The sequence below is a fragment of the Salmo salar genome, chromosome ssa14 (genome assembly GCF_905237065.1).
Source record: "Salmo salar chromosome ssa14, Ssal_v3.1, whole genome shotgun sequence".
Lineage (NCBI taxonomy): Eukaryota > Metazoa > Chordata > Actinopteri > Salmoniformes > Salmonidae > Salmo > Salmo salar.
In genome coordinates this window covers 44,361,485-44,389,100 of record NC_059455.1, presented here as the reverse complement: position 1 = coordinate 44,389,100, position 27,616 = coordinate 44,361,485, and the positions used below count along the sequence as shown (strand labels likewise).

General features: G+C 44.6%; 1 protein-coding gene across 2 annotated transcripts in view; it reads left to right on the top strand.

Annotated features, from left to right (window-relative positions):
- The first annotated feature begins 11,993 nt into the window (after positions 1-11,993).
- Positions 11,994-27,616, top strand: part of LOC106569610 (caytaxin) — a 33,901-nt gene continuing 18,278 nt past the window's right edge. For both annotated transcript variants that reach the window (XM_014141145.2, XM_014141143.2), the window contains exons 1-2: positions 11,994-12,990; positions 20,670-20,786. In XM_014141145.2, the coding sequence (XP_013996620.1) occupies positions 20,698-20,786 (89 nt within the window). In that variant the 5' untranslated portion in view covers positions 11,994-12,990; positions 20,670-20,697. The remainder of the gene's footprint in view (positions 12,991-20,669; positions 20,787-27,616) is intronic.

Here is a 27,616-nt window from a genome sequence, read left to right as displayed (position 1 = left end):
ACATGTAGCCTACTGACCAGTACTGAACAGGCGCCGGCCAGCCAGACCTCACCTCTGGGGCGCACACACAGTCAGACTACCTGGACCTCACATACACAGTCAGACTACCTGAACCCCACATGCATAGTCAGACTACCTGGACCTCACATACACAGTCAGAGTACTTGAACCCCTCATACACAGTCAGAGTACCTGAACCCCTCATACACAGTCAGACTACCTGAACCCCTCATACACAGTCAGAGTACCTGAACCCCACATACACAGTCAGACTACCTGGACCTCACATACACAGTCAGAGTACCTGAACCCCTCATACACAGTCAGACTACCTGAACCCCTCATACACAGTCAGACTACCTGAACCCCACATACACTGTCAGACTACCTGAACCCCACATACACCAGGTCCAGTGGTTCTTTGGGAAGGGTGATGGTTCTATGTGGAACCATACTGACTAAAATAACCTTTTGAGCCCTTCAATGGTTCTTTGGAGTTCAGAATAGGGTTCTATCTTCTTTTAATGGTAATTAAAATGTAGGGGCGGTGGCTAATTAGAATATTTTGGGGCGTGGTTTGCTCACAGCTCTTTTTCTGCAACCATTAGTGAGTGTCATTCCAGTTCATGGAATCTGTTGACCAGTGATGGTGTCTTGTGAAAGATTCACGTACGGTATGTCCTCGTGTCAAAATGAGAACAGTTGACTAAATGAGTGGTTCTCAATTCTCTCCAGAGACTCCCAGTGGTTCCAGAGCTAGCACACCTGTTTCAACTTGTTAATTAACACAACAATAACGCCTAAGGAATAATAAACTCTGTATGGTTTCTTCACAAGGATCTACAAAGAACCTTGGAGATAACAAAGGTTCTTTATAAACTCAGCAAAAAAAGAAACGTCCCTTTTTCAGAGGCCTGTCTTTCAAAGATAATTCGTAAAAACCCAAATAACTTGACAGATCTTCATTGTAAAGGCTTTAAACACTGTTTCCCATGCTTGTTCAATGAACCATAAACAATTAATGAACATGCACCTGTGGAACGGTCGTTAAGACGCTAACAGCTTACAGACGGTAGGCAATTAAGGTCACAATTATGAAGACTTAGGACACTAAAGAGACCTTACTACTGAATCTGAAAAACACCATAAGAAAGATGCTCAGCGTCCCTGCTCATCTGCGTGAACGTGCCTTAAGCATGCTGCAAGGAGGCATGAGGACTGCAGATGTGGCCAGGGCAATAAATTGCAATGTTTGTACTGTGAGATGCCTAAGACAGCGCTACAGGGAGACAGGACGGACAGCTGATCGTCCTCGCAGTGGCAGACCACGTGTAACAACACCTGCACAGGATCGGTACATCCGAACATCACACCTGCGGGACAGGCACAGGATGGAAACAACAACTGCCCAAGTTACACTAGGAACGCACAATCCCTCCATCAGTGCTCAGACTGTCCGCAATAGGCTGAGAGAGGCTGGACTGAGGGCTTGTGGGCCTGTTGTAAGGCAGGTCCTCACCAGACATCACCGGCAACAACGTCGCCTATGGGCACAAGCCCACCATCGCTGGACCAGACAGGACTAGCAAAAAGTGCTCTTCACTGTCTAGTCGCGGTTTTGTCGGATTTGCGTACTCTGCAGCGGGATCGATTTGGAGGTGGAGGGTCCGTCATGGTCTCGGACTGAGCTTGTTGTCATTGCATGCAATCTCAACGCTGTGAGTTACACGGAAGACATCCTCCTCCCTCATGTGGTACGCTTCCTGCAGGCTCATCCTGATATGACCATCCAGCATGACAATGCCCCCGGCCGTACTGCTCGTTCTGTGTGTGATTTCCTGCAAGACAGAAATGTCAGTGTTCTGCCATGGCCAGCGAAGAGCCAGGATCTCAATCCCATTGAGCACGTCTGGGACCTGTTGGATTGGAGGGTGAGGGCTAGGGCCATTCCCCCCAGAAATGTCCAGGAATTTGCAGGTGCCTTGATGGAAGAGTGGGGTAACATCTCACAGCAAGCACTGGCAAATCTGGTGCAGTCCATGAGGAGGAGATGCACTGCAGTACTTAATGCAGATGGTGGCCACACCAGATACTGACTGTTACTTTTTATTTTGACCCCCCTTTGTTCAGGTACACATTATTCAATTTCTGTTGGTCACATGTCTGTGGAACTTGTTCAGTTTATGTCTCAGTTGTTGAATCTTGTTATTTTCATACAAATATTTACACATGTTAAGTTTGCTGAAAATTAACACAGTTGACAGTGAGAGGTAGTTTCTTTTTTTGCTGAGTATAGAACCATTCTCCATAAAGGTTCTATAAAGAACCATAAAGAGTTGTAACTACAGCGGAACCCTTTTTTGGTGTAGTACCTTCGGGAAGTATTCAGACCCATTGACTTGTTCCACATTTTGTTACGTTACAGCCTTATTCTAAAATGGATAAAAAACTTTTTTTCCCTCATCAATCTAAACACAATACTCCATAATGACGAAGCAAAAACAGGCTTTCAGATTTTTGGGGGATAATTTATAGAAAATAAAAAAACTGAAATATCACATTTGCATACGTTTTCAGACCCTTCACCCAGTACTTTGTTGAAGCACCTTTGGCAGTGATTACAGCCTCAAGTCTTCTTGGGTATGACGCTACATGCTTGGCACAGCTGTATTTGGTGAGTTTCTCCCACTCTTCTCTGCAAATCCTCTCAAGCTCTGTCGGCTCTATTTTCAGGTCTCTCCAGAGATGTTCAATAGAGTTCAAGTCCGGGCTCTGGCTGGGCCATTCAAGGACATTCAGAGACATGTCTCAAAGCCACTCCTGCATTGACTTGGCTGTGTGCTTAGGATCGTTGTCCTGTTGGAAGATGAACCTTCGCCCCAGTCTGAGGTCCTGAGTGCTCTGGAGCAGGGTTTCATCAAGGATTTCTCTGTACTTTGCTCCGTTTATCTTCCCCTGACTAGGTCTCCCATTCTCTGCCGCTGAAAAACATGTCCATAGCATGATACTGCCACCACCATGCTTCACCGTAGGGACGGTGCCAGGTTTCCTCCAGATGTGGCCCTTGGCATTCAGGCCAAATTGGTTTCATCAAACCAGATTATCTTGTTTCTCATGGTCTGAGAGTCTTTATGTGCCTTTTGGCAAACTACTAGTGGGCTCATATGTGCCTTTTACTGAGGAGTGGCTTCTGTCTGGCAACTCTACCAGAGATGGTTGTCTTTCTGGAACGTTCTTCCATCTCCACAGAGGAACTCTAGAGCTCTGTCAGAGTGACCATCAGGTTCTTGGTCAACTCACTGACCAAGGCCCTTCTCCCCAGATTGCGTAGTTTGGCCGGATGGCCAGCTCTAGGAAGAGTCTTGGTGGTTCAAGACTTCTTCCATTTAAGAATGATGGAGGCCACTGTTCTTGGGGATCTTCAATGCTGCGGAATTATTTTGGTATCCTTCCCCAGATCTGTGATTCAACACAATCATGTTTTAGAGCTCTACAACAATTCCTTCAACCTGATGGCTTGGATTTTGCTCTGACATGCACTGTCAACTGTGGGACCTTATATAGACAGCTGTGTGCCTTTCCAAATCATGTCCAATCAATTGAATTTACCACAGGTGGACTACAATCAAGTTGTAGAAACATCTCAAGGATAATCAATGGAAACAGGATGCACCTGAGCTCAATTTCGAGTCTCATAGCAAAGGGTCTGAATACTTACGTAAATAAGGTATTTCTGTTTTTAATTTTTAATAAAATAGCAAAAATGTCTAAAAACCTGTTTTCGCCTTGTCATTATGGGGTTTTGTGTGTAGATGGATGAGGGAAATAAATAATTTCATACATTTTACAATAAGGGGTCAGAATACTTTCCGAACCCTCTGTAGAACCTTTTATTAATGTTTTTTTTATAGAACCTTAGGAAATGTTTTTGTATAGCACCATACTGGTTCCATTTAGAACCTTGTGACCATTGTTCTTTATACAGTTGAAGTCGGAAGGTCACATACACCTTAGCCAAATACATTTAAACTCATTTTTTCACAATTCCAGACATTTAATCCTAGTAAAAAGTCCCTGTCTTAGGTCAGTTAGGATCACCACTTTATTTTAAGAATGTGAAATGTCAGAATAATTGTAGAGAGAATGATTTATTTCAGCTTTTATTTATTTCATCACATTCCCAGTGGGTCAGAAGTTTACATACACTCAATTAGTATTTGGTAGCATTTCCTTTAAATTGTTTAACTTGGGTCAAACGTTTCAGGTAGCCTTCCACAAGCTTCCCACAATAAGTTGGGTGAATTTTGGCCCATTCCTCCTGACAGAGCTGGTGTAACTGAGTCAGGTTTGTAAGCCTTCTTGCTCGCACACGCTTTTTCAGTTCTGCCCACAAATTATCTATAGGATTGAGGTCAGGGCTTTGTGATGGCCACTCCAATAACTTGACTTTGTTGTCCTTAAGCCATTTTGCCACAACTTTGGAAGTATGCTTGGGGTCATTGTCCATTTGGAAGACCCATTTACGACCAAGCTTTAACTTCCTGACTGATGTCTTGAGATGTTGCTTCAATATATCCACACAATTTTCCTTCCTCATGGTGCCATCTATTTTGTGAAGTGCACCAGACCCTCCTACAGCAAAGCACCCCACAACATGATGCTGCCGCCCCCATGTTTCACGGTTGGCATGGTGTTCTTCGGCTTGCAAGCCTCCCCCTTTTTCCCCAGACATAATGATGGTAATTATGGCCAAACAATTCTATTTTTGTTTAATCAGACCAGAGGACATTTCTCCAAAAATTAGGATCTTTGTCCCCATGTGCAGTTGCAAACCGTAGTCTGGCTTTTTTATGGCGGTTTTGGAGCAGTGGCTTCTTCCTTGCTGAGGGGCCTTTCAGGTTATGTAGATATAGGACTCGTTTTTGTGTGGATATAGATACTTGTGTACCTGTTTCCTCCAGCATCTTCACAAGGTCCTTTGCTGTTGTTCTGGGATTTGCACTTTTCGCACCAAAGTACATATATTAATCTCTAGGAGACACAACGCGTCTCCTTCCTGAGCGGTGTGACGGTTGCGTAGTCCCATGGTGTTTATACTTGCGTACAATTGTTTGTACAGATGAACATGGTACCTTCAGGTCTTTGGAAATTGATCCCAAGGATGAACCAGACTTGTGGAGGTCTACAATTGTTTTTCTGAGGTCTTTGCTGATTTCTTTCGATTTGCCCGTGATGTCAAGCAAAGAGGCTGTCACAGGCGTCGTAGTGAACAGACCAAGGCGCAGCGTGTTGAGTGCTCATCCTTTTATTTTCAAATGAAAAAGGCACTTCACAAAGGAAAAAACAAACGACAGCCAAACAGTTCTGTCAGCTATACAAACATACTAAACAGAAAGCAACCAACCACAAAGCACAAAGGAAAACAGGCTGCCTAAGTATGGCTTCCAATCAGAGACAACGAAAGACACCTGCCTCTGATTGGAAACCATACTCGGCCAAACATGGAAAACGAAACATAGAAATAGAAAACTAGAACAAATTCCCCTAGAACAAAAAAAGCCCCAAACCACACAAAACAACCCCCTGCCACGCCCTGACCATTCTACAATGGCAAATGACCCTTTTTACTGGTCAGGACGTGACAGAGGCACTGAGTTTGAAGGTAGGCCTTGAAATACATCCACAGCTATACCTCCAATTGACTCAAATGATGTCAATTAGCCTATCAGATGCTTCTAAAGCCATGACATCATTTTCTGGAATTTTCCAAGCTGTGTAAAGGCACAGTCAACTTAGTGTATGTAAACTACTGACCCACTGGAATTGTGATACAGTGAATTATAAGTGAAATAATCTATCTGTAAACAATTGTTGGAAAAATTACTTGTGTCATGAACAAAGTAGATGTCCTAACTGACTTGCCAAAACTATAGATTGTTAACAAGAAATTTGTGGAGTGGTTGAAAAACGAGTTTTAATGATTCCAACCTAAGTGTATGTAAACTTCCGACTTCAACTGTAGAACCTTCATATAAAGGTTCTATATAGCACCAAAGGGTGTACGCTATGGTTACAAGTCAAAGAACCATTATTTGGCAAGACCCTGGTGAGGACGACGAGCACACAGATGACTTTCCCTGAGAAGACGGATGTGGAGGTCCTGGGCTGGCGTGGTTACATGTGGTCTGCGGTTGGACGTACTGCCAAATTCTCTAAAATGACATTGGAGGCAGCTTATGGTACAGAAATTAACATTAAATTCTCTGGCAACAGCTCTGGTGGACATTCCTGCGGTAATCATGCCAGTTGCACGCTGCCTCAAAACGTGAGACATTAGTGGCATTGTGTTGCGTGACAAAACTGCTCATTTTAGAGTGGCCTTTTATTGTCCCCAGCACAAGGTGCACCAGTGTAATTATCATGCTGTTTAATCAGCTTCTTGATATGCCACACATATCAGGTGGATGGATTAATGCACAACGTTTGAGATAAATAAGCTTTTTGTGTGTGCAGAACATTTCTGGTATCTTTTACTTCAGCTCATGAAACATGGGACCAACACTTTACATGTTGCATTTATATTTTGGTTCAGTATAGTATCTGTTTTCTTCAGGTGCACTTGATGAAGCTTGCTAACTGGGCTAGGTTTGTATTTTTGGGACTATTCCACTGGCTCCGATTCGGCAAGCAAGTTAAATTAATTAATGTTTTGAATTACTGTAATGAATTACTACAGATTTAGACCTACAGGGAAATGTATGTATTGGTTCTATACGTTACTGTTATGCAGGAACATTCAAGGTTACAGGCAAGACACAAACAGTAGATCTACTTACACTAGGTTGGATAGGAGGATTAATTCAAATCACTAACTATAATCCTCCTACCCATAAACCCCTGGGCGCCCCCTTCCACACACACACACACACACACACACACACACACACACACACACACACACACACACACACACACACACACACACACACACACACACACACCGAACACACGCTTGCACGCACGGCATACATATGTTTATTACTGTCCTGGGAACAGTGGCATGTGGAAAATCTTTTGTGTGTAAGTTTAACTATCTGACAGGAGCTCACCTGTGGTCCTATAGCTAATCGATTCTGACTCTACCTATCAGCCTTGTCTGTAATGTAGTGGAATCCATGCAAGAGAGGGGTTTTCTATCTTTCCTGTAGTGGGATCCATGCCAGGGAAGGGTTTTCTGTCTGTACTGTAGTGGATCCATGCCAGGGAAGTTTTCCATCTTACTTAGTGATCCATGCAGGGAAGGGTTTTCTGTCTGTACTGTAGTGGGATCCATGCCAGGGAAGGGTTTTCCATCTGTACTGTAATGGGATACATGCCAGGGAAGGGTTTTCCATCTGTACTGTAGTGGGATCCATGCCATGGAAGGGTTTTCCATCTGTACTGTAGTGGGATCCATGCCAGGGAGGGGTTTTCTGTCTTTACTGTAGTGGGATCCATGCCAGGGAAGGGTTTTCCATCTGTACTGTAGTGGGATCCATGCCAGGGAAGGGTTTTCCATCTGTACTGTAGTGGGATCCATGCCAGGGAGGGTTTTCTGTCTGTACTGTAGTGGGATCCATGCCAGGGAGGGTTTTCTGTCTTTACTGTAGTGGGATCCATGCCAGGGAAGGGTTTTCTGTCTTTACTGTAGTGGGATCCATGCCAGGGAGGGTTTTCTGTCTGTACTGTAGTGGGATTCATGCCAGGGAAGGGTTTTCCATCTCTACTGTAGTGGGATCCATGCCAGGGAAGGGTTTTCCTTCTGTACTGTAGTGGGATCCATGCCAGGGAAGGGTTTCCTGTCTTTACTGTAGTGGGATCCATGCCAGTGAAGGGTTTTCTGTCTTTACTGTAGTGGGATCCATGCCAGGGAAGGGTTTTCCGTCTCTACTGTAGTGGGATCCATGCCAGGGAAGGGTTTTCCGTATGTACTGTAGTGGGATCCATGCCAGGGAAGGGTTTTCTGTCTTTACTGTAGTGGGATCCATGCCAGGGAAGGGTTTTCAGTAAGTACTGTAGTGGGATCCATGCCAGGGAAGGGTTTTCCGTCTTTACTGTAGTGGGATCCATGCCAGGGAAGGGTTTTCTGTCTGTACTGTAGTGGGATCCATGCCAGGGAAGGGTTTTCTGTCTGTACTGTAGTGGGATCCATGCCAGGGAAGGGTTTTCTGTCTGTACTGTAGTGGGATTCATGCCAGGGAAGGGTTTTCCGTCTGTACTGTAGTGGGATCCATGCCAGGGAAGGGTTTCCTGTCTGTACTGTAATGGGATCCATGCCAGGGAAGGGTTTTCCATCTGTACTGTAGTGGGATCCATGCCATGGAAGGGTTTTCCGTCTGTACTGTAGTGGGATCCATACCAGGGAAGGGTTTTCTGTCTGTACTGTAGTGGGATCCATGCCAGGGAAGGGTTTTCCATCTGTACTGTAGTGGGATCCATACCAGGGAAGGGTTTTCCGTCTGTACTGTAGTGGGATCCATGCCAGGGAGGGTTTTCTGTCTGTACTGTAGTGGGATCCATGCCAGGGAAGGGTTTTCTGTCTTTACTGTAGTGGGATCCATGCCAGGGAAGGGTTTTCTGTCTGTACTGTAGTGGGATCCTTGCCAGGGAAGGGTTTTCCATCTATACTGTAGTTGGATCCATGCCAGGAAGGGTTTTCTGTCTTTACTGTAGTGGGATCCATGCCAGGGAAGGGTTTTCCACCTGTACTGTAGTTGGATCCATGCCAGGGAAGGGTTTTCTGTCTTTACTGTAGTGGGATCCATGCCAGGGAAGGGTTTTCCGTCTGTACTGTAGTTGGATCCATGCCAGTTAAGTTTTTTTTCTGTACTGTAGTGGGATCCATGCCAGGGAAGGGTTTTCTGTCTTTACTGTAGTGGGATCCTTGCCAGGGAAGGGTTTTCCGTCTCTACTGTAGTGGGATCCATGCCAGGGAAGGGTTTTCCATCTGTACTGTAGTGGGATCCATGCCAGGGAAGGGTTTTCCATCTGTACTGTAGTGGGATCCATGCCAGGGAAGGGTTTTCCGTCTTTACTGTAGTGGGATCCCTGCCAGGGAAGGGTTTTCTGTCTGTACTGTAGTGGGATCCATGCCATGGAAGGGTTTTTCATCTGTATTGTAGTGGGATCCATGCCAGGGAGGGTTTTCTGTCTGTACTGTAGTGGGATCCATGCCAGGGAAGGGTTTTCTGTCTGTACTGTAGTGGGATCCATGCCAGGGAAGGGGTTTCTGTCTGTACTGTAGTGAGATCCATGCCAGGGAAGGGTTTTCCATCTGTACTGTAGTGGGATCCATGACAGGGAAGGGTTTCTGTCTGTACTGTAGTGGGATCCATGCCAGGGAAGGGTTTTCCATCTGTACTGTAGTGGGATCCATGCCAGGGAAGGGTTTTCCATCTGTACTGTAGTAGGATCCATGCCAGGGAAGGGTTTTCTGTCTGTACTGTATTGAGATCCATGCCAGGGAAGGGTTTTCTGTCTGTACTGTAGTGGGATCCATGCCATGGAAGGGTTTTTCATCTGTACTGTAGTGGGATCCATGCCAGGGAGGGTTTTCTGTCTGTACTGTAGTGGGATCAATGCCAGGGAAGGGTTTTCTGTCTGTATTGTAGTGGGATCCATGCCAGGGAAGGGTTTTCTGTCTGTACTGTAGTGAGATCCATGCCAGGGAAGGGTTTTCTGTCTGTACTGTAGTGGGATCCATGCCAGGGAAGGGTTTTCCATCTGTACTGTAGTGGGATCCATGCCAGGGAAGGGTTTCTGTCTGTACTGTAGTGGGATCCATGCCAGGGAAGGGTTTTCCATCTGTACTGTAGTGGGATCCATGCCAGGGAAGGGTTTTCCATCTGTACTGTAGTAGGATCCATGCCAGGGAAGGGTTTTCTGTCTGTACTGTATTGAGATCCATGCCAGGGAAGGGTTTTCTGTCTGTACTGTAGTGGGATCCATGCCAGGGAAGGGTTTTCCATCTGTACTGTAGTGGGATCCATGCCAGGGAAGGGTTTCTTCTTTTACCTCCTCCAGGCAGAATAGGGCCTTGTTTCACAGAGCCTTCGTACCCTTAAGATCGTTGTTAGTACCTTGATGTGTCTTTGGTAGCCGAGGTGTTTCCTAGAGCCTTCATTAGTAACGTGGCTCCTAAAAACCTTTGCACATCTACGTGTGATACAGACCAGTCTACGAGTGATCCAGAGTCCAGACCACTCGTAGAACAGCCAATGTACATCGTTGGATGCTTTTTGCTCTTTTGCCTCACTTTATTCACAGAAGATCTCCTCTAAACGTAGAATCAAGACGTCGAGGCTATCTGTCTGACTGTGGCTGCCTTTAACTTCAGAACAAAGTTGGTGACGAATAGAAAGTTGCCAAAGTATTTGCAATTGTTACAAACAAGTGAAGCATTAAATTACGCTTTTAAATGAAAACCGAGATTACCGCATTAAAAGATACATGGGCCTATTCTATTCATATTGAAATAAATGTTCACGTTCAATCAAAATCCTATTTGCAGCTATAGGTGGTAATATCTCTCTAGGAGCCTATCCGTTGTCAGTATTGTGGAATAATTATAAAGTATGATGTGAATGGAGAAAAGTGATCCGAGAACAACACTGCTTTTCTTTTGATCCTATCAGTATCGAGAAAAGGTCTGACCACGCCCTGAGAACGTTCTCTATACGTTCTTGTTTGGGAAGCAGTCATAAAAACTTGGCTCATCTGCTATCGATCATTGTAATGCTCAAGTTAAGTCCTCAACTGAGAAACAAGTCAGTAGCATCAGGTGAGATTGTACTCTCTGGCGCAACCCTGTGGCAGGACGCACGAAGACAGAGCTGAGGTGAGTACTGTCGACCTGTTTTACTTAATCCTCTTAATACCTATGTGGAACACAAGACTTCCAAGAGAGAGTGCCAGTAGACCTTACTGTAACACACATAGTGTGAAGACATGGTTACAGATGATATAACCATGATGTATGTAGACTAGCTGACACGGAATCTACCCTGGGAGTCTAAGCTAGCCGTCTCGATGTGATAGAAGAGTGTGTCCTCTGGACAAAGCGGTCTGCATGCAAGACACAAAGAAAGCAACTGGCCATTATTCCACATGACTGGATATGAATAGGACTCAATACATAAAGAACTTATAACTAGACAAAACACCTTTTTGAAACCAAGCTAACCCGAAGTACTGTGTGTTTCTACTCTGAGATACTAAGAGTAAAGTGATCATGTCTCTGTTAAATTTGCCCTTTTATGAAATGAACTCAAGCTGCTTTTGGTGAGCTCATTATGTCAACCTTGTGCCAAGAGAAAAAAGTATCTTGATGTTTACAATAGAATACAATAAAATAGGACTGTTTTATTATCACACATATTGTATATTTACTTTGAACATGTAGGTCAAATGTATGCCGGAATATAGTATTAGTATAAATTGTGAGGTCTAATGCGCAGTATATTTGAAAGCTTTTAAGGTCTCCTGATGAAAATGCAGCATGCTGGGAATCAGCCTGCGATTAGAACTCATGTTGTTAATAGAATGTGTAAACATACCCCGAAATGCATTTCACCTCACCCTCTCAGCCAATGGCACGGTTAGAAAACCAGTGGCTGCGCCGCTTGGGAAGCGTGCATTACAGAGGGAGAGATGCTACTCTCTGTTCTCTGACACTGCCCAGAGCGCCGTGCAACTGTACTGAGAGAAAGAGGAGGGGGTGGAGAGAGAGTAGAGGGGAAGGGGGGAGGAAGAAGAGTAGAGGGGGAGGAGGGAGAGTAGAGGGGAAGAGGGGGAGGAGGAAGAGTAGAGGGGGAGGAGGGAGAGTAGAGGGGAAGAGAGGGAGGAGGGAGAGTAGAGGGGAGGAGGGAGACAAGAGGGGGAGGAGGGAGAGTAGAGGGGAGGAGGGAGACAAGAGGGGGAGGAGGGAGAGTAGAGGGGATGAGGGGGAGTAGGGAGAGTAGAGTGGGAGGAGGGAGAGTTGAGGACAAATGCTAGCATCAGTGGCACAGGCAGAATGAGAGAGAGCAGGGAACGGAATTATGTGGAGGAGGACTTTATTAAAAAGTGAGAGAGAGCAGCTGAAAGAGGAGGGCAGAGAGAGAGAGAAATGCTGTTGCCACGGAAGAGTGTGGATGAAGAATCATCCATCTTTAACAGCTTGTGAGGGATAAACGTATATGAAAAACTAGGGACGTAGGCAGGAATAAACGCTCATAGAAGACAAAACCAACCAGATCATACTACCACAGGCTGTGTATTGTAACTCCAGTCGATCAGATTCACACGAAGAAGAGAGAGAGGAAGAATATGTGGGAATCAGGCAGGTGAGATTACATAATCCCCCATCACACAGCGTCCACAGCCATGATGTCATCACAGCGGGATTAGAGCGCCTGCCTGGGCATTACAGCTGAGGACGGGGTGTGTGTGTGTGTGTGTGAGAACTCTGAAGAAGATGGAGAGGAGATCCAGCTATGAATGAAGGGCCACAGATGGATCATCACAACACAACCTGGGTTACGTGGAGAGTAATGTTTATTCCCACCACAACTGGACAAGATGAGAAACTGTTGTTTTAGGAGTAGGGAGCTCTGCTGAACAGAACAGAACAGACTGTAGTTCTTACCCACCCACTCTCACCAGGAAGCACCACATCTGGTCCACAGGGAGCCATTCTCTGCCTGCAGCGGTCCCAAACTCCCAGGGTTGGCGCTGAGACGAACAGGGTTGGAGTGGTGACACCCAGGGCTGGAGCCTGGACCAGAGCCCCTGGTTGGCACAGATAGCATGCTTCACCTGACCTCACCTGGTCTCATCACCTAGCATTACCTGTGGATTGTCCTGGGCTTCCCTGACTACAGGGAGGAGGAAGAGGAAGTCACTGCCTTACAGAAGAAGAAAAACAGAGACATTCAGAGTCAGCTACAGGAGACAGAGAACTTCCTGTTGAATGTGAGTGTTCTATACTCTACTGTGTTCTACTAGCCTGAGTGCCAATCTGTTTGTATTATCATGCTAACTCCCTGCCACTCATTGTCATGTCAAGGTTTGATTTGACAATGACAGCAATGGAATTGGCAAGAGCACAGGCTATGTTTCAACTATGTTTCGACTATGTTTCGACTACTGTATATGAGGCCAATTACAATAATTCTGTCATTACTGCCTTTTTTACCTCAGTTAGTGATGTCCTTCCTTAGTGTTCAGAATGTTCAGTTCTAGGACTGTTCTGTGTGATGAGGATGATGACGATGAGGATGATGACGATGAGGATGATGATGAGGATGAAGATGAGGCTGATGAGGATGATGAGGATGAGGCTGATGAGGATGATGAGGATGAGGCTGATGAGGCTGATGAGGATGACGATGAGGATGAGGCTGATGAGGATGACGATGAGGCTGATGAGGATGATGAGGATGATGAGGATGAGGCTGATGAGGATGAGGATGAGGCTGATGAGGATGAGGCTGATGAGGATGACGATTAGGCTGAGGATGACGATGAGGATGAGGATGACGACGATGATATAATGATGATGAGTCCTGAGCCCATTCTATATCAATTAGCTGACCTTTCATGCATCGTTACATGCAGCTAATCTGGTTCAAATTACAGAGACAATGTCTTTTTCTATTCATCAACCAGAGTTAGGATCGCTGACATGGAGTATGAGGCAGAGTCAGCATCTCAAATGGAACCCTATTCCCTATTCCCTATTCCCTATTCCCTACATACCCCCCTGTTGGTTGCACATTCTAATACTATCATCAATGTACCTATTGAGTGTCTGCGTCATCAGAATGGCATGAAGATGTAGCAGAATACACCCCTACAGTCTGTTGTTCAGTACAGTCTGATAATATTATCAATGCCTCTATTGAGAGTGTCTGCAATGCATCATTTAAATGTCCTGACTTTGTTCCTCTTTAGCTATGGGGCAGGCACATGGTCCCATGCCCATACAAAAGGCTGTGTGATGTGTGAGTGTATCTAATCAGACAGTATGATAAGTAACATGTGAGAGGTGGAGTGTGAGAGAGCTGTAGAATGTCTGCAGGTCATACCTCTGACTATGTAGTGTTAATGTCTGCAGGTCATACCTCTGACTATGTAGTGTTAATGTCTGCAGGTCATAACTCTGACTATGTAGTGTTAATGTCTGCAGGTCATACCTCTGACTATGTAGTGTTAATGTCTGCAGGTCATACCTCTGACTATGTAGTGTTAATGTCTGCAGGTCATACCTCTGACTCTGTAGTGATAATGTCTGCAAGCCATACCTCTGCCTATGTAGTGTTAATGTCTGCTGTTCATACCTCTGACTATGTAGTGTTAATGTCTGCAGGTCATACCTCTGACTCTGTAGTTATAATGTCTGCAGGTCATACCTCTTCTGTATTTCCATTACTCTGACTATGTAGTGTTAATGTCTGCAGGTCATACCTCTGACTCTGTAGTGTATCTCAGTTACTCTGACTATGTAGTGTTAATGTCTGCAGGTCATACCTCTGACTATGTAGTGTTAATGTCTGCAGGTCATACCTCTGACTCTGTAGTTATAATGTCTACAGGTCATACCTCTGACTATGTAGTGTTAATGTCTGCAAGTCATACCTCTGACTCTGTAGTGATAATGTCTGCAGGCCATATGAACTGCTAGCTACTGTTGGGCCGCTGAGCCAATGACATCACTGCAGACAGAACAGAACAGAACAGACAGACGGAACCAATAGAACAGACAGAACAGAGAGCACAGAGTGCACACACAGTAATCTCCTGCTAACTAATATGTTCAGAAGTGCACTGCATTGCCACCAACCCCCCTATGCTGCTACAGGATTATTGGGAAAACAATTGTTTATATTGGAGGTGGAGTGTGCGACTCTATTTTTATAGTTTTATAGTTTATTCGCCGTCAGTCTGCACCTCCACACAAAATAGTTTTTCTGGGCGTGTCGCCAGCTCATCTTTTTTCTTCTACTATATTAGAGGTGACATCCTATTACATTAACAATGTAACATTAAAATCAACAGAGGACAATAAGGACTCCCAGCATTATGTTGAATGCAGACCGACATACGACACAACAATAAGGACTCCCAGCATTATGTTGAATGCAGACAAACATATGACACAACAATAAGGACTCCCAGCATTATGTTGAATGCAGACAGACATACGACACAACAATAAGGACTCCCAGCATTATGTTGAATGCAGATAGACATACGACACAACAATAAGGACTCCCAGCATTATGTTGAAGACACAACAATAAGGACTCCCAGCATTATGTTGAATGCAGACAGACATACGACACAACAATAAGAACTCCCAGAATTATGTTGAATGCAGACAGACATACGACACAAGATTTAGCTTCACACAACACATAGATTTTATTATTGTGCATTAAAACATCATAGTTCTAGTCCAGTGCTGGCCTTGTGGCCCGGAGGCAGACTGGTCATTTTAGTCCCCATTAGGGTTAGGGATGAACCCCATTAGCTGATTTCACACATGGGTTTGCTCTACTCTATATCAGTTCTACAACATATCAGTACCTTGTCTCTAGTCTATATCAGGGCTACAACATATCAGTACCTTGTCTATAGTCTATATCAGGGCTACAACATATCAGTACCTTGTCTATAGTCTATATCAGGGCTACAACATATCAGTACCTTGTCTATAGTCTAACAGGGCTACAGCATATCAGTACCTTGTCTATAGTCTAACAGGGCTACAACATATCAGTGCCTTGTCTCTAGTCTTTATCAGGGCTACAACATATCAGTACCTTGTCTCTAGTCTATATCAGGGCTACAACATATCAGTACCTTGTCTATAGTCTAACAGGGCTACAGCATATCAGTACCTTGTCTCTTGTCTATATCAGGGCTACAGCATATACATTTCTTGTCTCTAGGCTATATCAGGGCTACAACATATCAGCGCCTTGTCTCTTGTCTATATCAGGGTTACAACATATAAATGTCTTGTCTCTAGTCTATATCAGAGCTACAACATATCAGTACCTTGTCTATAGTCTAACAGGGCTACAGCATATCAGTGCCTTGTCTCTAGTCTATATCAGGGCTACAACATATCAGTACCTTGTCTCTAGTCTATATCAGGACTACAACATATCAGTACCTTGTCTATAGTCTAACAGGGCTACAGCATATCAGTACCTTGTCTATAGTCTAACAGGGCTACAGCATATCAGTACCTTGTCTATAGTCTATATCAGGGCTACAACATATACATTTCTTGTCTCTAGGCTATATCAGGGCTACAACATATCAGCGCCTTGTCTCTTGTCTATATCAGGGTTACAACATATCAGCGCCTTGTCTCTTGTCTATATCAGAGTTACAACATATAAATGTCTTGTCTCTAGTCTATATCAGGGCTACAACATATCAGCGCCTTGTCTTTTGTCTATATCAGGGCTACAACATATCAGCCTCTTGTCTCTAGATGAACAGGGCTACAGCATATCAGTGCCTTGTCTCTTGTCTATATCAGGGCTACAGTATATCAGGGCCTTGTCTCTAGTCTAGCAGGGCTACAACATATCAGTGCTTTGTCTGTGCTCTATATCAGTTCTACAACATATCAGCGCCTGGTCTCTGCTCTATATCAGGGCTATAACACATAAATGTCTTGTCTCTAGTCTATATCAGGGCTACAACATATCAGCGCCTTGTCTTTTGTCTATATCAGGGCTACAGTATTTCAGGGCCTTGACTCTAGTCTATATCAGGGCTACAACATATCAGTCTCTTGTCTCTAGACGAACAGGGCTACAGCATATCAGTGCCTTGTCTCTTGTCTATATCAGGGCTACAGTATATCAGGGCCTTGTCTCTAGTCTATATCAGGGCTACAGTATATCAGGGCCTTGTCTCTAGTCTAGCAGGGCTACAACATATCAATGCTTTGTCTGTGCTCTATATCAGTTCTACAACATATCAGCGCCTGGTCTCTGCTCTATATCAGGGCTACAACGCAGCAGTGTCTTGTCTCTGCTCTATATCAGGGCTACAACACAGCAGTGTCTTGTCTCTACTCTATTTCAGGGCTACAACACAGCAGTGTCTTGTCTCTACTCTATACCAGGGCTACAACATATCAGCGCCTTGTCTCTGCTCTATATCAGGGCTACAGCATATCAGTGTCTTGTCTCTAGTTGAACAGGGTTACAACATATCAGTGCCTTATCTCTACTCTATATCAGTTCTACAACATATCAGCGCCTTGTCTCTGCTCTATATCAGGGCTACGACATATCAGTGCCTTGTCTCTAGTCTATATCAGGGCTACAACATATCAGTGCCTTGTCTCTAGTCTATATCAGGGTTACAACATATCAGTGCCTTGTCTTTAGTCTATATCAGTTCTACAGCATATCAGTGCCTTGTCTCTAGTCTATATCAGGGCTACAGCATATTAGTGCCTTGTCTCTAGTCTATATCAGGGCTACAGCATATCAGTGCCTTGTCTCTAGTCTATATGAGGGCTACAGCATATCAGTGCCTTGTCTCTAGTCTATATCAGGGCTACAGCATATCAGTGCCTTGTCTCTGCTCTATATCAGGGCTACAGCATATCAGTGCCTTGTCTCTGCTCTATATCAGGGCTACAGTATATCAGTGCCTTGTCTCTGCTCTATATCAGGGCTACAACATATCAGTGCCTTGTCTCTAGGCTATATCAGGGCTACAACATATCAGTGACTTGTCTCTGCTCTATATCAGGGCTACAACATATCAGTGCCTTGTCTCTAGTCTAACAGGGCTACAGCATATCAGTGCCTTGTCTCTGCTCTATATCAGGGCTACAACATATCAGTGCCTTGTCTCTAGTCTATATCAGGGCTACAACATATCAGTGCCTTGTCTCTAGGCTATATCAGGGCTACAACATATCAGTGACTTGTCTCTAGTCTAGCAGGCTTACTGCATATAAGCGCCTTATCTCTACTCTGTGTCAGTCCTACAACATATCAGCGCCTTGTCTCTAGTCTATATCAGGGCTACAACATATCAGTGCCTTGTCTCTAGGCTATATCAGGGCTACAACATATCAGTGCCTTGTCTCTAGTCTAACAGGGCTACAGCATATCAGTGTCTTGTCTCTACTCTATATCAGTTGTACAACATATCAGTGCCTTGTCTCTGCTCTATATCAGGGCTACAACATATCAGTGCCTTGTCTCTAGTCTAGCAGGGCTACAACACATCAGTGCCTTGACTCTGTCCCAAATGGCAGTGTTGGTAGGGCATGGCACTTACAGCGTCAGGGTTGTGGGTTTGATTCCCATGGGTGACCAGTGCGAACAAATATGAAAATGTATATACTCACTACTGTAAATCGCTCTGGATAAGAGCGTCTGCTAAATGACTAAAATGTATGATGTAGTGCACCACTTTTGACCAGGGCCCATATTTATTTATATATAGATTTTTTCAATGTAACAAATTCTTATTTACAATGATGGTCTACTTCTTGCCAAACCTGGACAACGCTGGGCCAATTGTGCGCCGCCCTATGGGACTCCCAATCACGGCCGGATGTGATACAGCCTGGATTCGAACCAGGGACTGTAGTAACACCTCTTGCACTGAGATGCAGTGCCTTAGAGCTCTGGTCAAAAGTAGTGCACTATATAGGGCATAGGGTGGCGTTTGGGACAAAGCCATGTCTGTAGACAAATATTATGCACTGAGACATCTCAGCTACATCTCAAACTGTACAGTATAGATTGATTCCATAGACAATATGTACAGTATAGATTGATTCCATAGGCAATTTGTACAGTATAGATTGATTCCATAGGCAATATGTACAGTATAGATTGATTCCATAGACAATATGTACAGTATAGATTGATTCCATAGGCAATATGTACAGTATAGATTGATTCCATAGGCAATATGTACAGTATAGATTGATTCCATAGGCAATATGTACAGTATAGATTTATTCCATAGGCAATATGTACAGTATAGATGGATTCCATAGGCAATATGTACAGTATAGATTGATTCCATAGACAATATGTACAGTATAGATTGATTCCATAGGCAATATGTACAGTATAATACCGTTCTAAATGTATTTATATGGCGTCTCCTCCCTGAAACATTATGTCACACTCCTGATGTTCTGTCCACACATGACTACCCTCAGCTGAGCTCAGGGCACGATTCACCAACATTACATCACTGTGCACCCTGTCAGTAAATAGACTGTGTTGTACTGTACTGAATGAAGATTGAACCACAGCTTATTGTGATTTGATTACATGATCTATTAAATAAAGGTACACTGAAGCTGAAGCACACAACCCAAATGATGTGTCTCCCTTCCCAGTGCACTTGTTTTCACCAGGGCACATAGAGCTCTGGTCAAAAGTAGTGCACTATGTAGGGTCTCTGGTACCGAACTCTGTTCAATGACAAGGACAGTTTGTTTTGTCCAGAAGGACCGGTGAGTTGTTCCATTGGAAGAGGACATTGTCATTGTAATATCCTTGCCCTTAGCACAATGTGAAGGGTCACATCATGAGTTGATTCTGTTTTAAGTCTCTGATCATTTTTATCATATTTAATATCATCCTTAGATGTTTTATATGTGTTTGTCATCTTCCCGCAGGGTATGGAAATGACTAGCTCTGGTCCCGGTCGTTCCTGTGCAGTCCTACTTAGTGGAGAGACGTGCACTAATGCCCTAGACTAGAGTTAGGAAATTACTCGTTTTAGTTTTGGTTTGAAACCAATGCCACCACATTGTTTATTATTTCTCTCTCTGTGTGTCTTGGAAAAAAGTTTAAACTTTCAGACTGTGCTTACCAGCCTTGCCAATATCACTTGTGTTTATTAAGCTTACCTGCCTTGCCATTATCACAAGTGATTATTAAGCTTACCAGCCTTGCCAATATCACTTGTGTTTATTAAGCTTACCTGTCTTGCGAATATCACTTGTATTTATTAAGCTTACCTGTCTTGCCAATATCACTTGTATTTATTAAGCTTATCTGTCTTGCCATTATCACAAGTGATTATTAAGCTTACCAGCCTTGCCAATATCACTTGTGTTTATTAAGCTTACCTGTCTTGCGAATATCACTTGTATTTATTAAGCTTACCTGTCTTGCCAATATCACTTGTATTTATTAAGCTTATCTGTCTTGCCAATATCACTTGTGTTTATTAAGCTTACCTGTCTTGCCAATATCACTTGTATTTATTAAGCTTACCTGTCTTGCCAATATCACTTGTGTTTATTAAGCTTACTTGTCTTGCCAATATCACTTGTATTTATTAAGCTTACCTGTCTTGCCAATATCACTTGTGTTTATTAAGCTTACCTGTCTTGCCAGTATCACTTGTATTTATTAAGCTTACGTGTCGGCCTCACAGCCGTCGTCAGAGCTTCTCTTTGACAGTGACTCCAGCCTTGAGTGAACACGTTGGTTATAATTTCTATCTCTGTGTGTCTGACTGACAGTGATTCAGTTAGCACCTTGGTTAGGAGCAATTGTGTCTCTCTGTGTCTCTCTGACAGTGACTCGAAGAATGTTTGAGTGAACATGTTGTTTATAATCTCTCTCTGAAAGTGACCCTAGGGCCCAGGCTGATTGGAGGATGGGAACGGCAGAGGTCATGTCAGAGGTCACGGCACGCATGGACAGCATGGAGGTCAAGGACGAGTGGCAGGACGAAGACTTCCCCAGGTAGAGGAGCATAGCGATTTATGAGGAAACGATCAGAGCAGGGTTTGAACCAGTAACCATGTGTTTATTGAACGAGTGCACTACAACCTACTCCATAAAAGCCTGGGTCTCTTGGCAGAGGCAACTAACCTACATACAGTGTGGCTATATTGGTACACCTCAGTATTTTCACATTCTGTTTGAATACTAAAACATTTAATAAAAGATAATAACAAGTAATAACAAGGAGGAGGCAGTTCATTAGTAATACTGAGTTTGTTTTCTGTTTAATTCTATCAGACGATTTATAATGTTTGATTTCATGTCATTGGGTTCGACTCTCAACCTTAAATGGATAAATTATAAAACAGTACTGTAATTACACAGTTATTACAATGAATGTAAGTGATTAGTGATTAGCATGAAAAGAGAGGATGGGTAGTACTACATTGACATACAGTGCCTTCAGAAAGTATTCACACCCCTTAACGTTTTCCACATTTTGTTGTGTTACAGCCTGAATTTAAAATGGATTGAACTGAGATGTTTCACTGCCTGCACAAAATACCCCATAATGTCAAAAGTGTAATTATGTTTTTTGAAATGTTTACAAATGAATAACAAATAAAAAACTGAAATGTCTTGAGTCAATAAGTATTCACACCCCTTTGTTACGGCAAGCTTAAATAAGTTCAGGAGTAAAAATGTGCTTAACAAGTCATATAATAAGTTGCATGGACTTACTCTGTGTGCAATAATAGTGTTTAACATGATTTTTGAATGACTACTTCATTTCTGTACCCCTCACGTACAAATATCTGTAAGGTCCCTCATTCAAGCAATGCATTTCAAACACAGATTCAACCACAAAGACCTGGGAGATTTTCAAATGCCTCGGAAAGAAGGGCACCTATTGGTAGATGGTGGATGCATCATGTTATGGGTATGCTTGTAATCGTTAAAGACTGGCGAGTTTTTCAGGATAAAATATTAACGGAATGGAGCGAAGCACAGGCAAAATCCTAGAGGAAAACCTGGTTCAGTCTGCTTTCCACCAGACCCTGGGAGATGAATTCACCTTTCAGCAGGACAATGATCTAAAACACAAGCACAAATCTACACTGGAGTTGCTTAACAAGAATAAAGTGACTGTCCTGAAGGGTTGAGTTACAGTTTTGACTTAAATCTACTTCAAAATCTATGGCAAGACCTGAAAATGGTTACCTAGCAATGATCAACAACCAATTTGAAAGAGGTTGAAGAATTTTTAAAAGAATAATGGGCAAATGTTGCACAATCAAGGTGTGGAAAGCTCTTACCCAGAAAGACTCACAGCTTTAATTGCTTCCAAAGGTGTTTCTACTAAGTATTGACTCAGGGGTGTGAATACGTATGTAAATGAGATATTTCCATATTTCATGTTCAATACATTTCTAAAAATATGTTTTCACTTTGTCATTATGGCGTATTGTGTGTAGATGGGTGATGTTTTTTTTGTTTTTTTAATCCATTTTGAATTCAGTCTGTAACACAACAACATGTGGAATAAGTCAAAGGGTATGAATCCTTTCTGAAGTAGTATACATGGAGGCTACACATTCAGCTCGGACTCTCATAACTTGAAACTGACTTATCATAAAACAACCCTGTGTTACAACGGTATATAATTACCCATCAGTATGTACAGTAGACATTGGTCAGGTGTTCTGGCACATGTCTTGAACCAGGGGAAAAACAATGGGTAGCAGGTGCTTATATAGTCCTTCAGGTCACTCATTACGTCAACAGATTACATCATCAGATTACATAATCAGTTATTCACCTCAGGGTTACACTGGGGAAACTAATGTTGTTTGAAATGTGACTAAAAAAAAACATACACCCTTGAATCTTGAGGGTTGTGTTCAGTAGACATGAAACGTAGGAAACGTTTTGAAACACTAAACACATCAGGATGCAGCATGTAGGTACGTGTTCAATAAGGCTTGGAAAATGGGTGCAGTTTAAACTCAAGACAAGCTCATGAATCGTATATTTGAATTGATGGGGTTATATCTCAGGTGATATCACATTACATTTTATACTGCTTTCCCTGATTTTGACCAACTCACTAACAACTTAACTAAGTCTGGGATGGGTAGAAAGTAGTGAGAGGAAACTCTGGGATGGGTAGAGGAGTAGTGAGAGGAAACTCTAGGATGGGTAGAGGAGTAGTGAGAGGAAGCTCTGGGATGGGTAGAGGAGTAGTGAGAGGAAACTCTGGGATGGGTAGAAAGTAGTGAGAGGAAGCTCTGGGATGGGTAGAAAGTAGTGAGAGGAAACTCTAGGATGGGTAGAGGAGTAGTGAGAGGAAGCTCTGGGATGGGTAGAGGAGTAGTGAGAGGAAACTCTGGGATGGGTAGAGGAGTAGTGAAAGGAAACTCTGGGATGGGTAGAGGAGTAGTGAGAGAAACTCTGGGATGGGTAGAGGAGTAGTGAGAGGCAGCTCTGGGATGGGTAGAGGAGTAGTGAGAGGAAACTCTGGGATGGGTAGAGGAGTAGTGAGAGGAAACTCTGGGATGGGTAGAGGAGTAGTGAGAGGAAGCTCTGGGATGGGTAGAGGAGTAGTGAGAGGAAACTCTGGGATGGGTAGAGGAGTAGTGAGAGGAAACTCTGGGATGGGTAGAAAGTAGTGAGAGGAAGCTCTGGGATGGGTAGAGGAGTAGTAAGAGGAAACTCTGGGATGGGTAGAGGAGTAGTGAGAGGAAACTCTGGGATGGGTAGAAAGTAGTGAGAGGAAGCTCTGGGATGGGTGGAGGAGTAGTGAGAGGAAGCTCTGGGATGGGTAGAAAGTAGTGAGAGGAAGCTCTGGGATGGGTAGAAAGTAGTGAGAGGAAGCTCTGGAATGGGTAGAGGAGTAGTGAGAGGAAGCTCTGGGATGGGTAGAGGAGTAGTGAGAGGAAACTCTGGGATGGGTAGTGGAGTAGTGAGAGGAAGCTCTGGAATGGGTAGAGGAGTAGTGAGAGGAAACTCTGGGATGGGTAGAGGAGTAGTGAGAGGAAGCTCTGGGATGGGTAGAGGAGTAGTGAGAGGAAACTCTGGGATGGGTAGAAAGTAGTGAGAGGAAGCTCTGGGATGGGTAGAAAGTAGTGAGAGGAACCTCTGGGATGGGTAGAGGAGTAGTGAGAGGAAGCTCTGGGATGGGTAGAGGAGTAGTGAGAGGAAACTCTGGGATGGGTAGAGGAGTAGTGAGAGGAAACTCTGGGATGGGTAGAGGAGTAGTGAGAGAAAACTCTGGGATGGGTAGAGGAGTAGTGAGAGGAAGCTCTGGGATGGGTAGAGGGGTAGTGAGAGGAAACTCTGGGATGGGTAGAGGAGTAGTGAGAGGAAACTCTGGGATGGGTAGAGGAGTAGTGAGAGGAAACTCTGGGATGGGTAGAGGAGTAGTGAGAGGAAGCTCTGGGATGGGTAGAGGAGTAGTGAGAGGAAACTCTGGGATGGGTAGAGGAGTAGTGAGAGGAAACTCTGGGATGGGTAGAAAGTAGTGAGAGGAAGCTCTGGGATGGGTAGAAAGTAGTGAGAGGAAGCTCTGGAATGGGTAGAGGAGTAGTGAGAGGAAGCTCTGGGATGGGTAGAGGAGTAGTGAGAGGAAACTCTGGGATGGGTAGTGGAGTAGTGAGAGGAAGCTCTGGAATGGGTAGAGGAGTAGTGAGAGGAAACTCTGGGATGGGTAGAGGAGTAGTGAGAGGAAACTCTGGGATGGGTAGAGGAGTAGGGAGAGGAAGCTCTGGGATGGGTAGAGGAGTAGTGAGAGGAAGCTCTAGGATGGGTAGAAAGTAGTGAGAGGAAGCTCTGGGATGGGTAGAAAGTAGTGAGAGGAAACTCTGGGATGGGTAGAGAGTAGTGAGAGGAAATTCTGGGATGGGTAGAAAGTAGTGAGAGGAAACTCTGGGATGGGTAGAGGAGTAGTGAGAGGAAGCTCTGGGATGGGTAGAGGAGTAGTGAGAGGAAGCTCTGGGATGGGTAGAGGAGTAGTGAGAGTAAGCTCTGGGATGGGTAGAGGAGTAATGAGAGGAAGCTCTGGGATGGGTAGAAAGTAGTGAGAAGAAGCTCTGGGATGGGTAGAAAGTACTGAGAGGAAGCTCTGGGATAGGTAGAGGAGTAGTGAGAGGAAACTCTGGGATGGGTAGAAAGTAGTGAGAGGAAGCTCTGGGATGGGTAGAAAGTAGTGAGAGGAAGCTCTGGGATGGGTAGAGGAGTAGTGAGAGGAAGCTCTGGGATGGGTGAAAGTAGTGAGAGGAAACTGGGATGGGTAGAAAGTAGTGAGAGGAAGCTCTGGGATGGTAGAGGAGTAGTGAGAGGAAGCTCTGGGATGGGTAGAGGAGTAGTGAGAGTAAGCTCTGGGATGGGTAGAAAGTACTGAGAGGAAGCTCTGGGATGGGTAGAGGAGTAGTGAGAGGAAACTCTGGGATGGGTAGAGGAGTAGTGAGAGGAAACTCTGGGATGGGTAGAGGAGTAGTGAGAGGAAACTCTGGGATGGGTAGAGGAGTAGTGAGAGGAAACTCTGGGATGGGTAGAGGAGTAGTGAGAGGAAACTCTGGGATGGGTAGAGGAGTAGTGAGAGGAAACTCTGGGATGGGTAGAGGAGTAGTGAGAGGAAGCTCTGGGATGGGTAGAGGAGTAGTGAGAGGACACTCTGGATGGGTAGAGGAGTAGTGAGAGGAAACTCTGGGATGGGTAGAAAGTAGTGAGAGGAAACTCTGGGATGGGTAGAAAGTAGTGAGAGGAAGCTCTGGAATGGGTAGAGGAGTAGTGAGAGGAAACTCTGGGATGGGTAGAGGAGTAGTGAGAGGAAACTCTGGGATGGGTAGAGGAGTAGGGAGAGGAAGCTCTGGGATGGGTAGAGGAGTAGTGAGAGGAAGCTCTAGGATGGGTAGAAAGTAGTGAGAGGAAGCTCTGGGATGGGTAGAAAGTAGTGAGAGGAAACTCTGGGATGGGTAGAGGAGTAGTGAGAGGAAGCTCTGGGATGGGTAGAAAGTAGTGAGAGGAAATTCTGGGATGGGTAGAAAGTAGTGAGAGGAAACTCTGGGATGGGTAGAGGAGTAGTGAGAGGAAGCTCTGGGATGGGTAGAAAGTAGTGAGAGGAAATTCTGGGATGGGTAGAAAGTAGTGAGAGGAAACTCTGGGATGGGTAGAGGAGTAGTGAGAGGAAGCTCTGGGATGGGTAGAGGAGTAGTGAGAGGAAGCTCTGGGATGGGTAGAGGAGTAGTGAGAGTAAGCTCTGGGATGGGTAGAGGAGTAATGAGAGGAAGCTCTGGGATGGGTAGAAAGTAGTGAGAAGAAGCTCTGGGATGGGTAGAAAGTAGTAAGAGGAAGCTCTGGGATAGGTAGAGGAGTAGTGAGAGGAAACTCTGGGATGGGTAGAAAGTAGTGAGAGGAAGCTCTGGGATGGGTAGAAAGTAGTGAGAGGAAGCTCTGGCATGGGTAGAGGAGTAGTGAGAGGAAGCTCTGGGATGGGTGAAAGTAGTGAGAGGAAACTGGGATGGGTAGAAAGTAGTGAGAGGAAGCTCTGGGATGGTAGAGGAGTAGTGAGAGGAAGCTCTGGGATGGGTAGAAGGTAGTGAGAGGAAACTCTGCGATGGGTAGAGGAGTAGTGAGAGGAAACTCTGGGATGGGTAGAAAGTAGTGAGAGGAAGCTCTGGGATGGGTAGAAAGTAGTGAGAGGAAGCTCTGGGATGGGTAGAGGAGTAGTGAGAGGAAGCTCTGGGATGGGTGAAAGTAGTGAGAGGAAACTGGGGTGGGTAGAAAGTATTGAGAGGAAGCTCTGGGATGGTAGAGGAGTAGTGAGAGGAAGCTCTGGGATGGGTAGAAGGTAGTGAGAGGAAACTCTGGGATGGGTAGAGGAGTAGTGAGAGGAAACTCTGGGATGGATAGAGGAGTAGTGAGAGGAAGCTCTGGGATGGGTAGAGGAGTAATGAGAGGAAACTCTGGGATGGGTAGAGGAGTAGTGAGAGGAAACTCTGGGATGGATAGAGGAGTAGTGAGAGGAAGCTCTGGGATGGGTAGAGGAGTAATGAGAGGAAACTCTGGGATGGGTAGAGGAGTAGTGAGAGGAAACTCTGGGATGGGTAGAGGAGTAGTGAGAGGATGCTCTGGGATGGGTAGAAAGTAGTGAGAGGAAACTCTGGGATGGGTAGAGGAGTAGTGAGAGGAAGCTCTGGAATGGGGCAGCTAATCCCAATGTACACTATTATGGTGCAGCTAAACCCCATGTACACTGTTATGGTGCAGCTAAGCCCAATGTACACTGTTATGGATCAGCTAAACCCCATGTACACTGTTATGGTACAGCTAAGCCCAATGTACGCTATTATGGTTCAGTTAAACCCAATGTACACTATTATGGTGCAGCTAATCCCAATGTACACTATTATGGTGCAGCTCATCCCAATGTACACTATTATGGTGCAGTTAAGCCCAATGTACACTATTATTTGCTCCTATCTCATCTCTCTCTTTGGTAATTCAGTAGCATTATCACACCCCAATAACAGTAATCTTTATGGTAACCAGAGACTGTGGAGGGGTTAGGGTGTGGAGTTAAGGGTTGGGGATTGGGAAGGGGGGAGGGTGTGGAGAAACTGGAATCTAGCCATCCACCACAGGAGGTTGGGGAGGACAGGCTCGTAGTAATGGCTGGAGTGGAATAAGTGGAATGGTATCAAATGAATGCCATTCCATTGGCTCCGTTCCAGGCATTATTATGAGCTGTCCTCCCCTCAGCAGCCTCCACTGCCGTCCACCCTCTTATTTCTTCCTGTGTTAACAGTCAGATTCTCTTGTTATAATGTCAGGGGGAGACATGGTACACA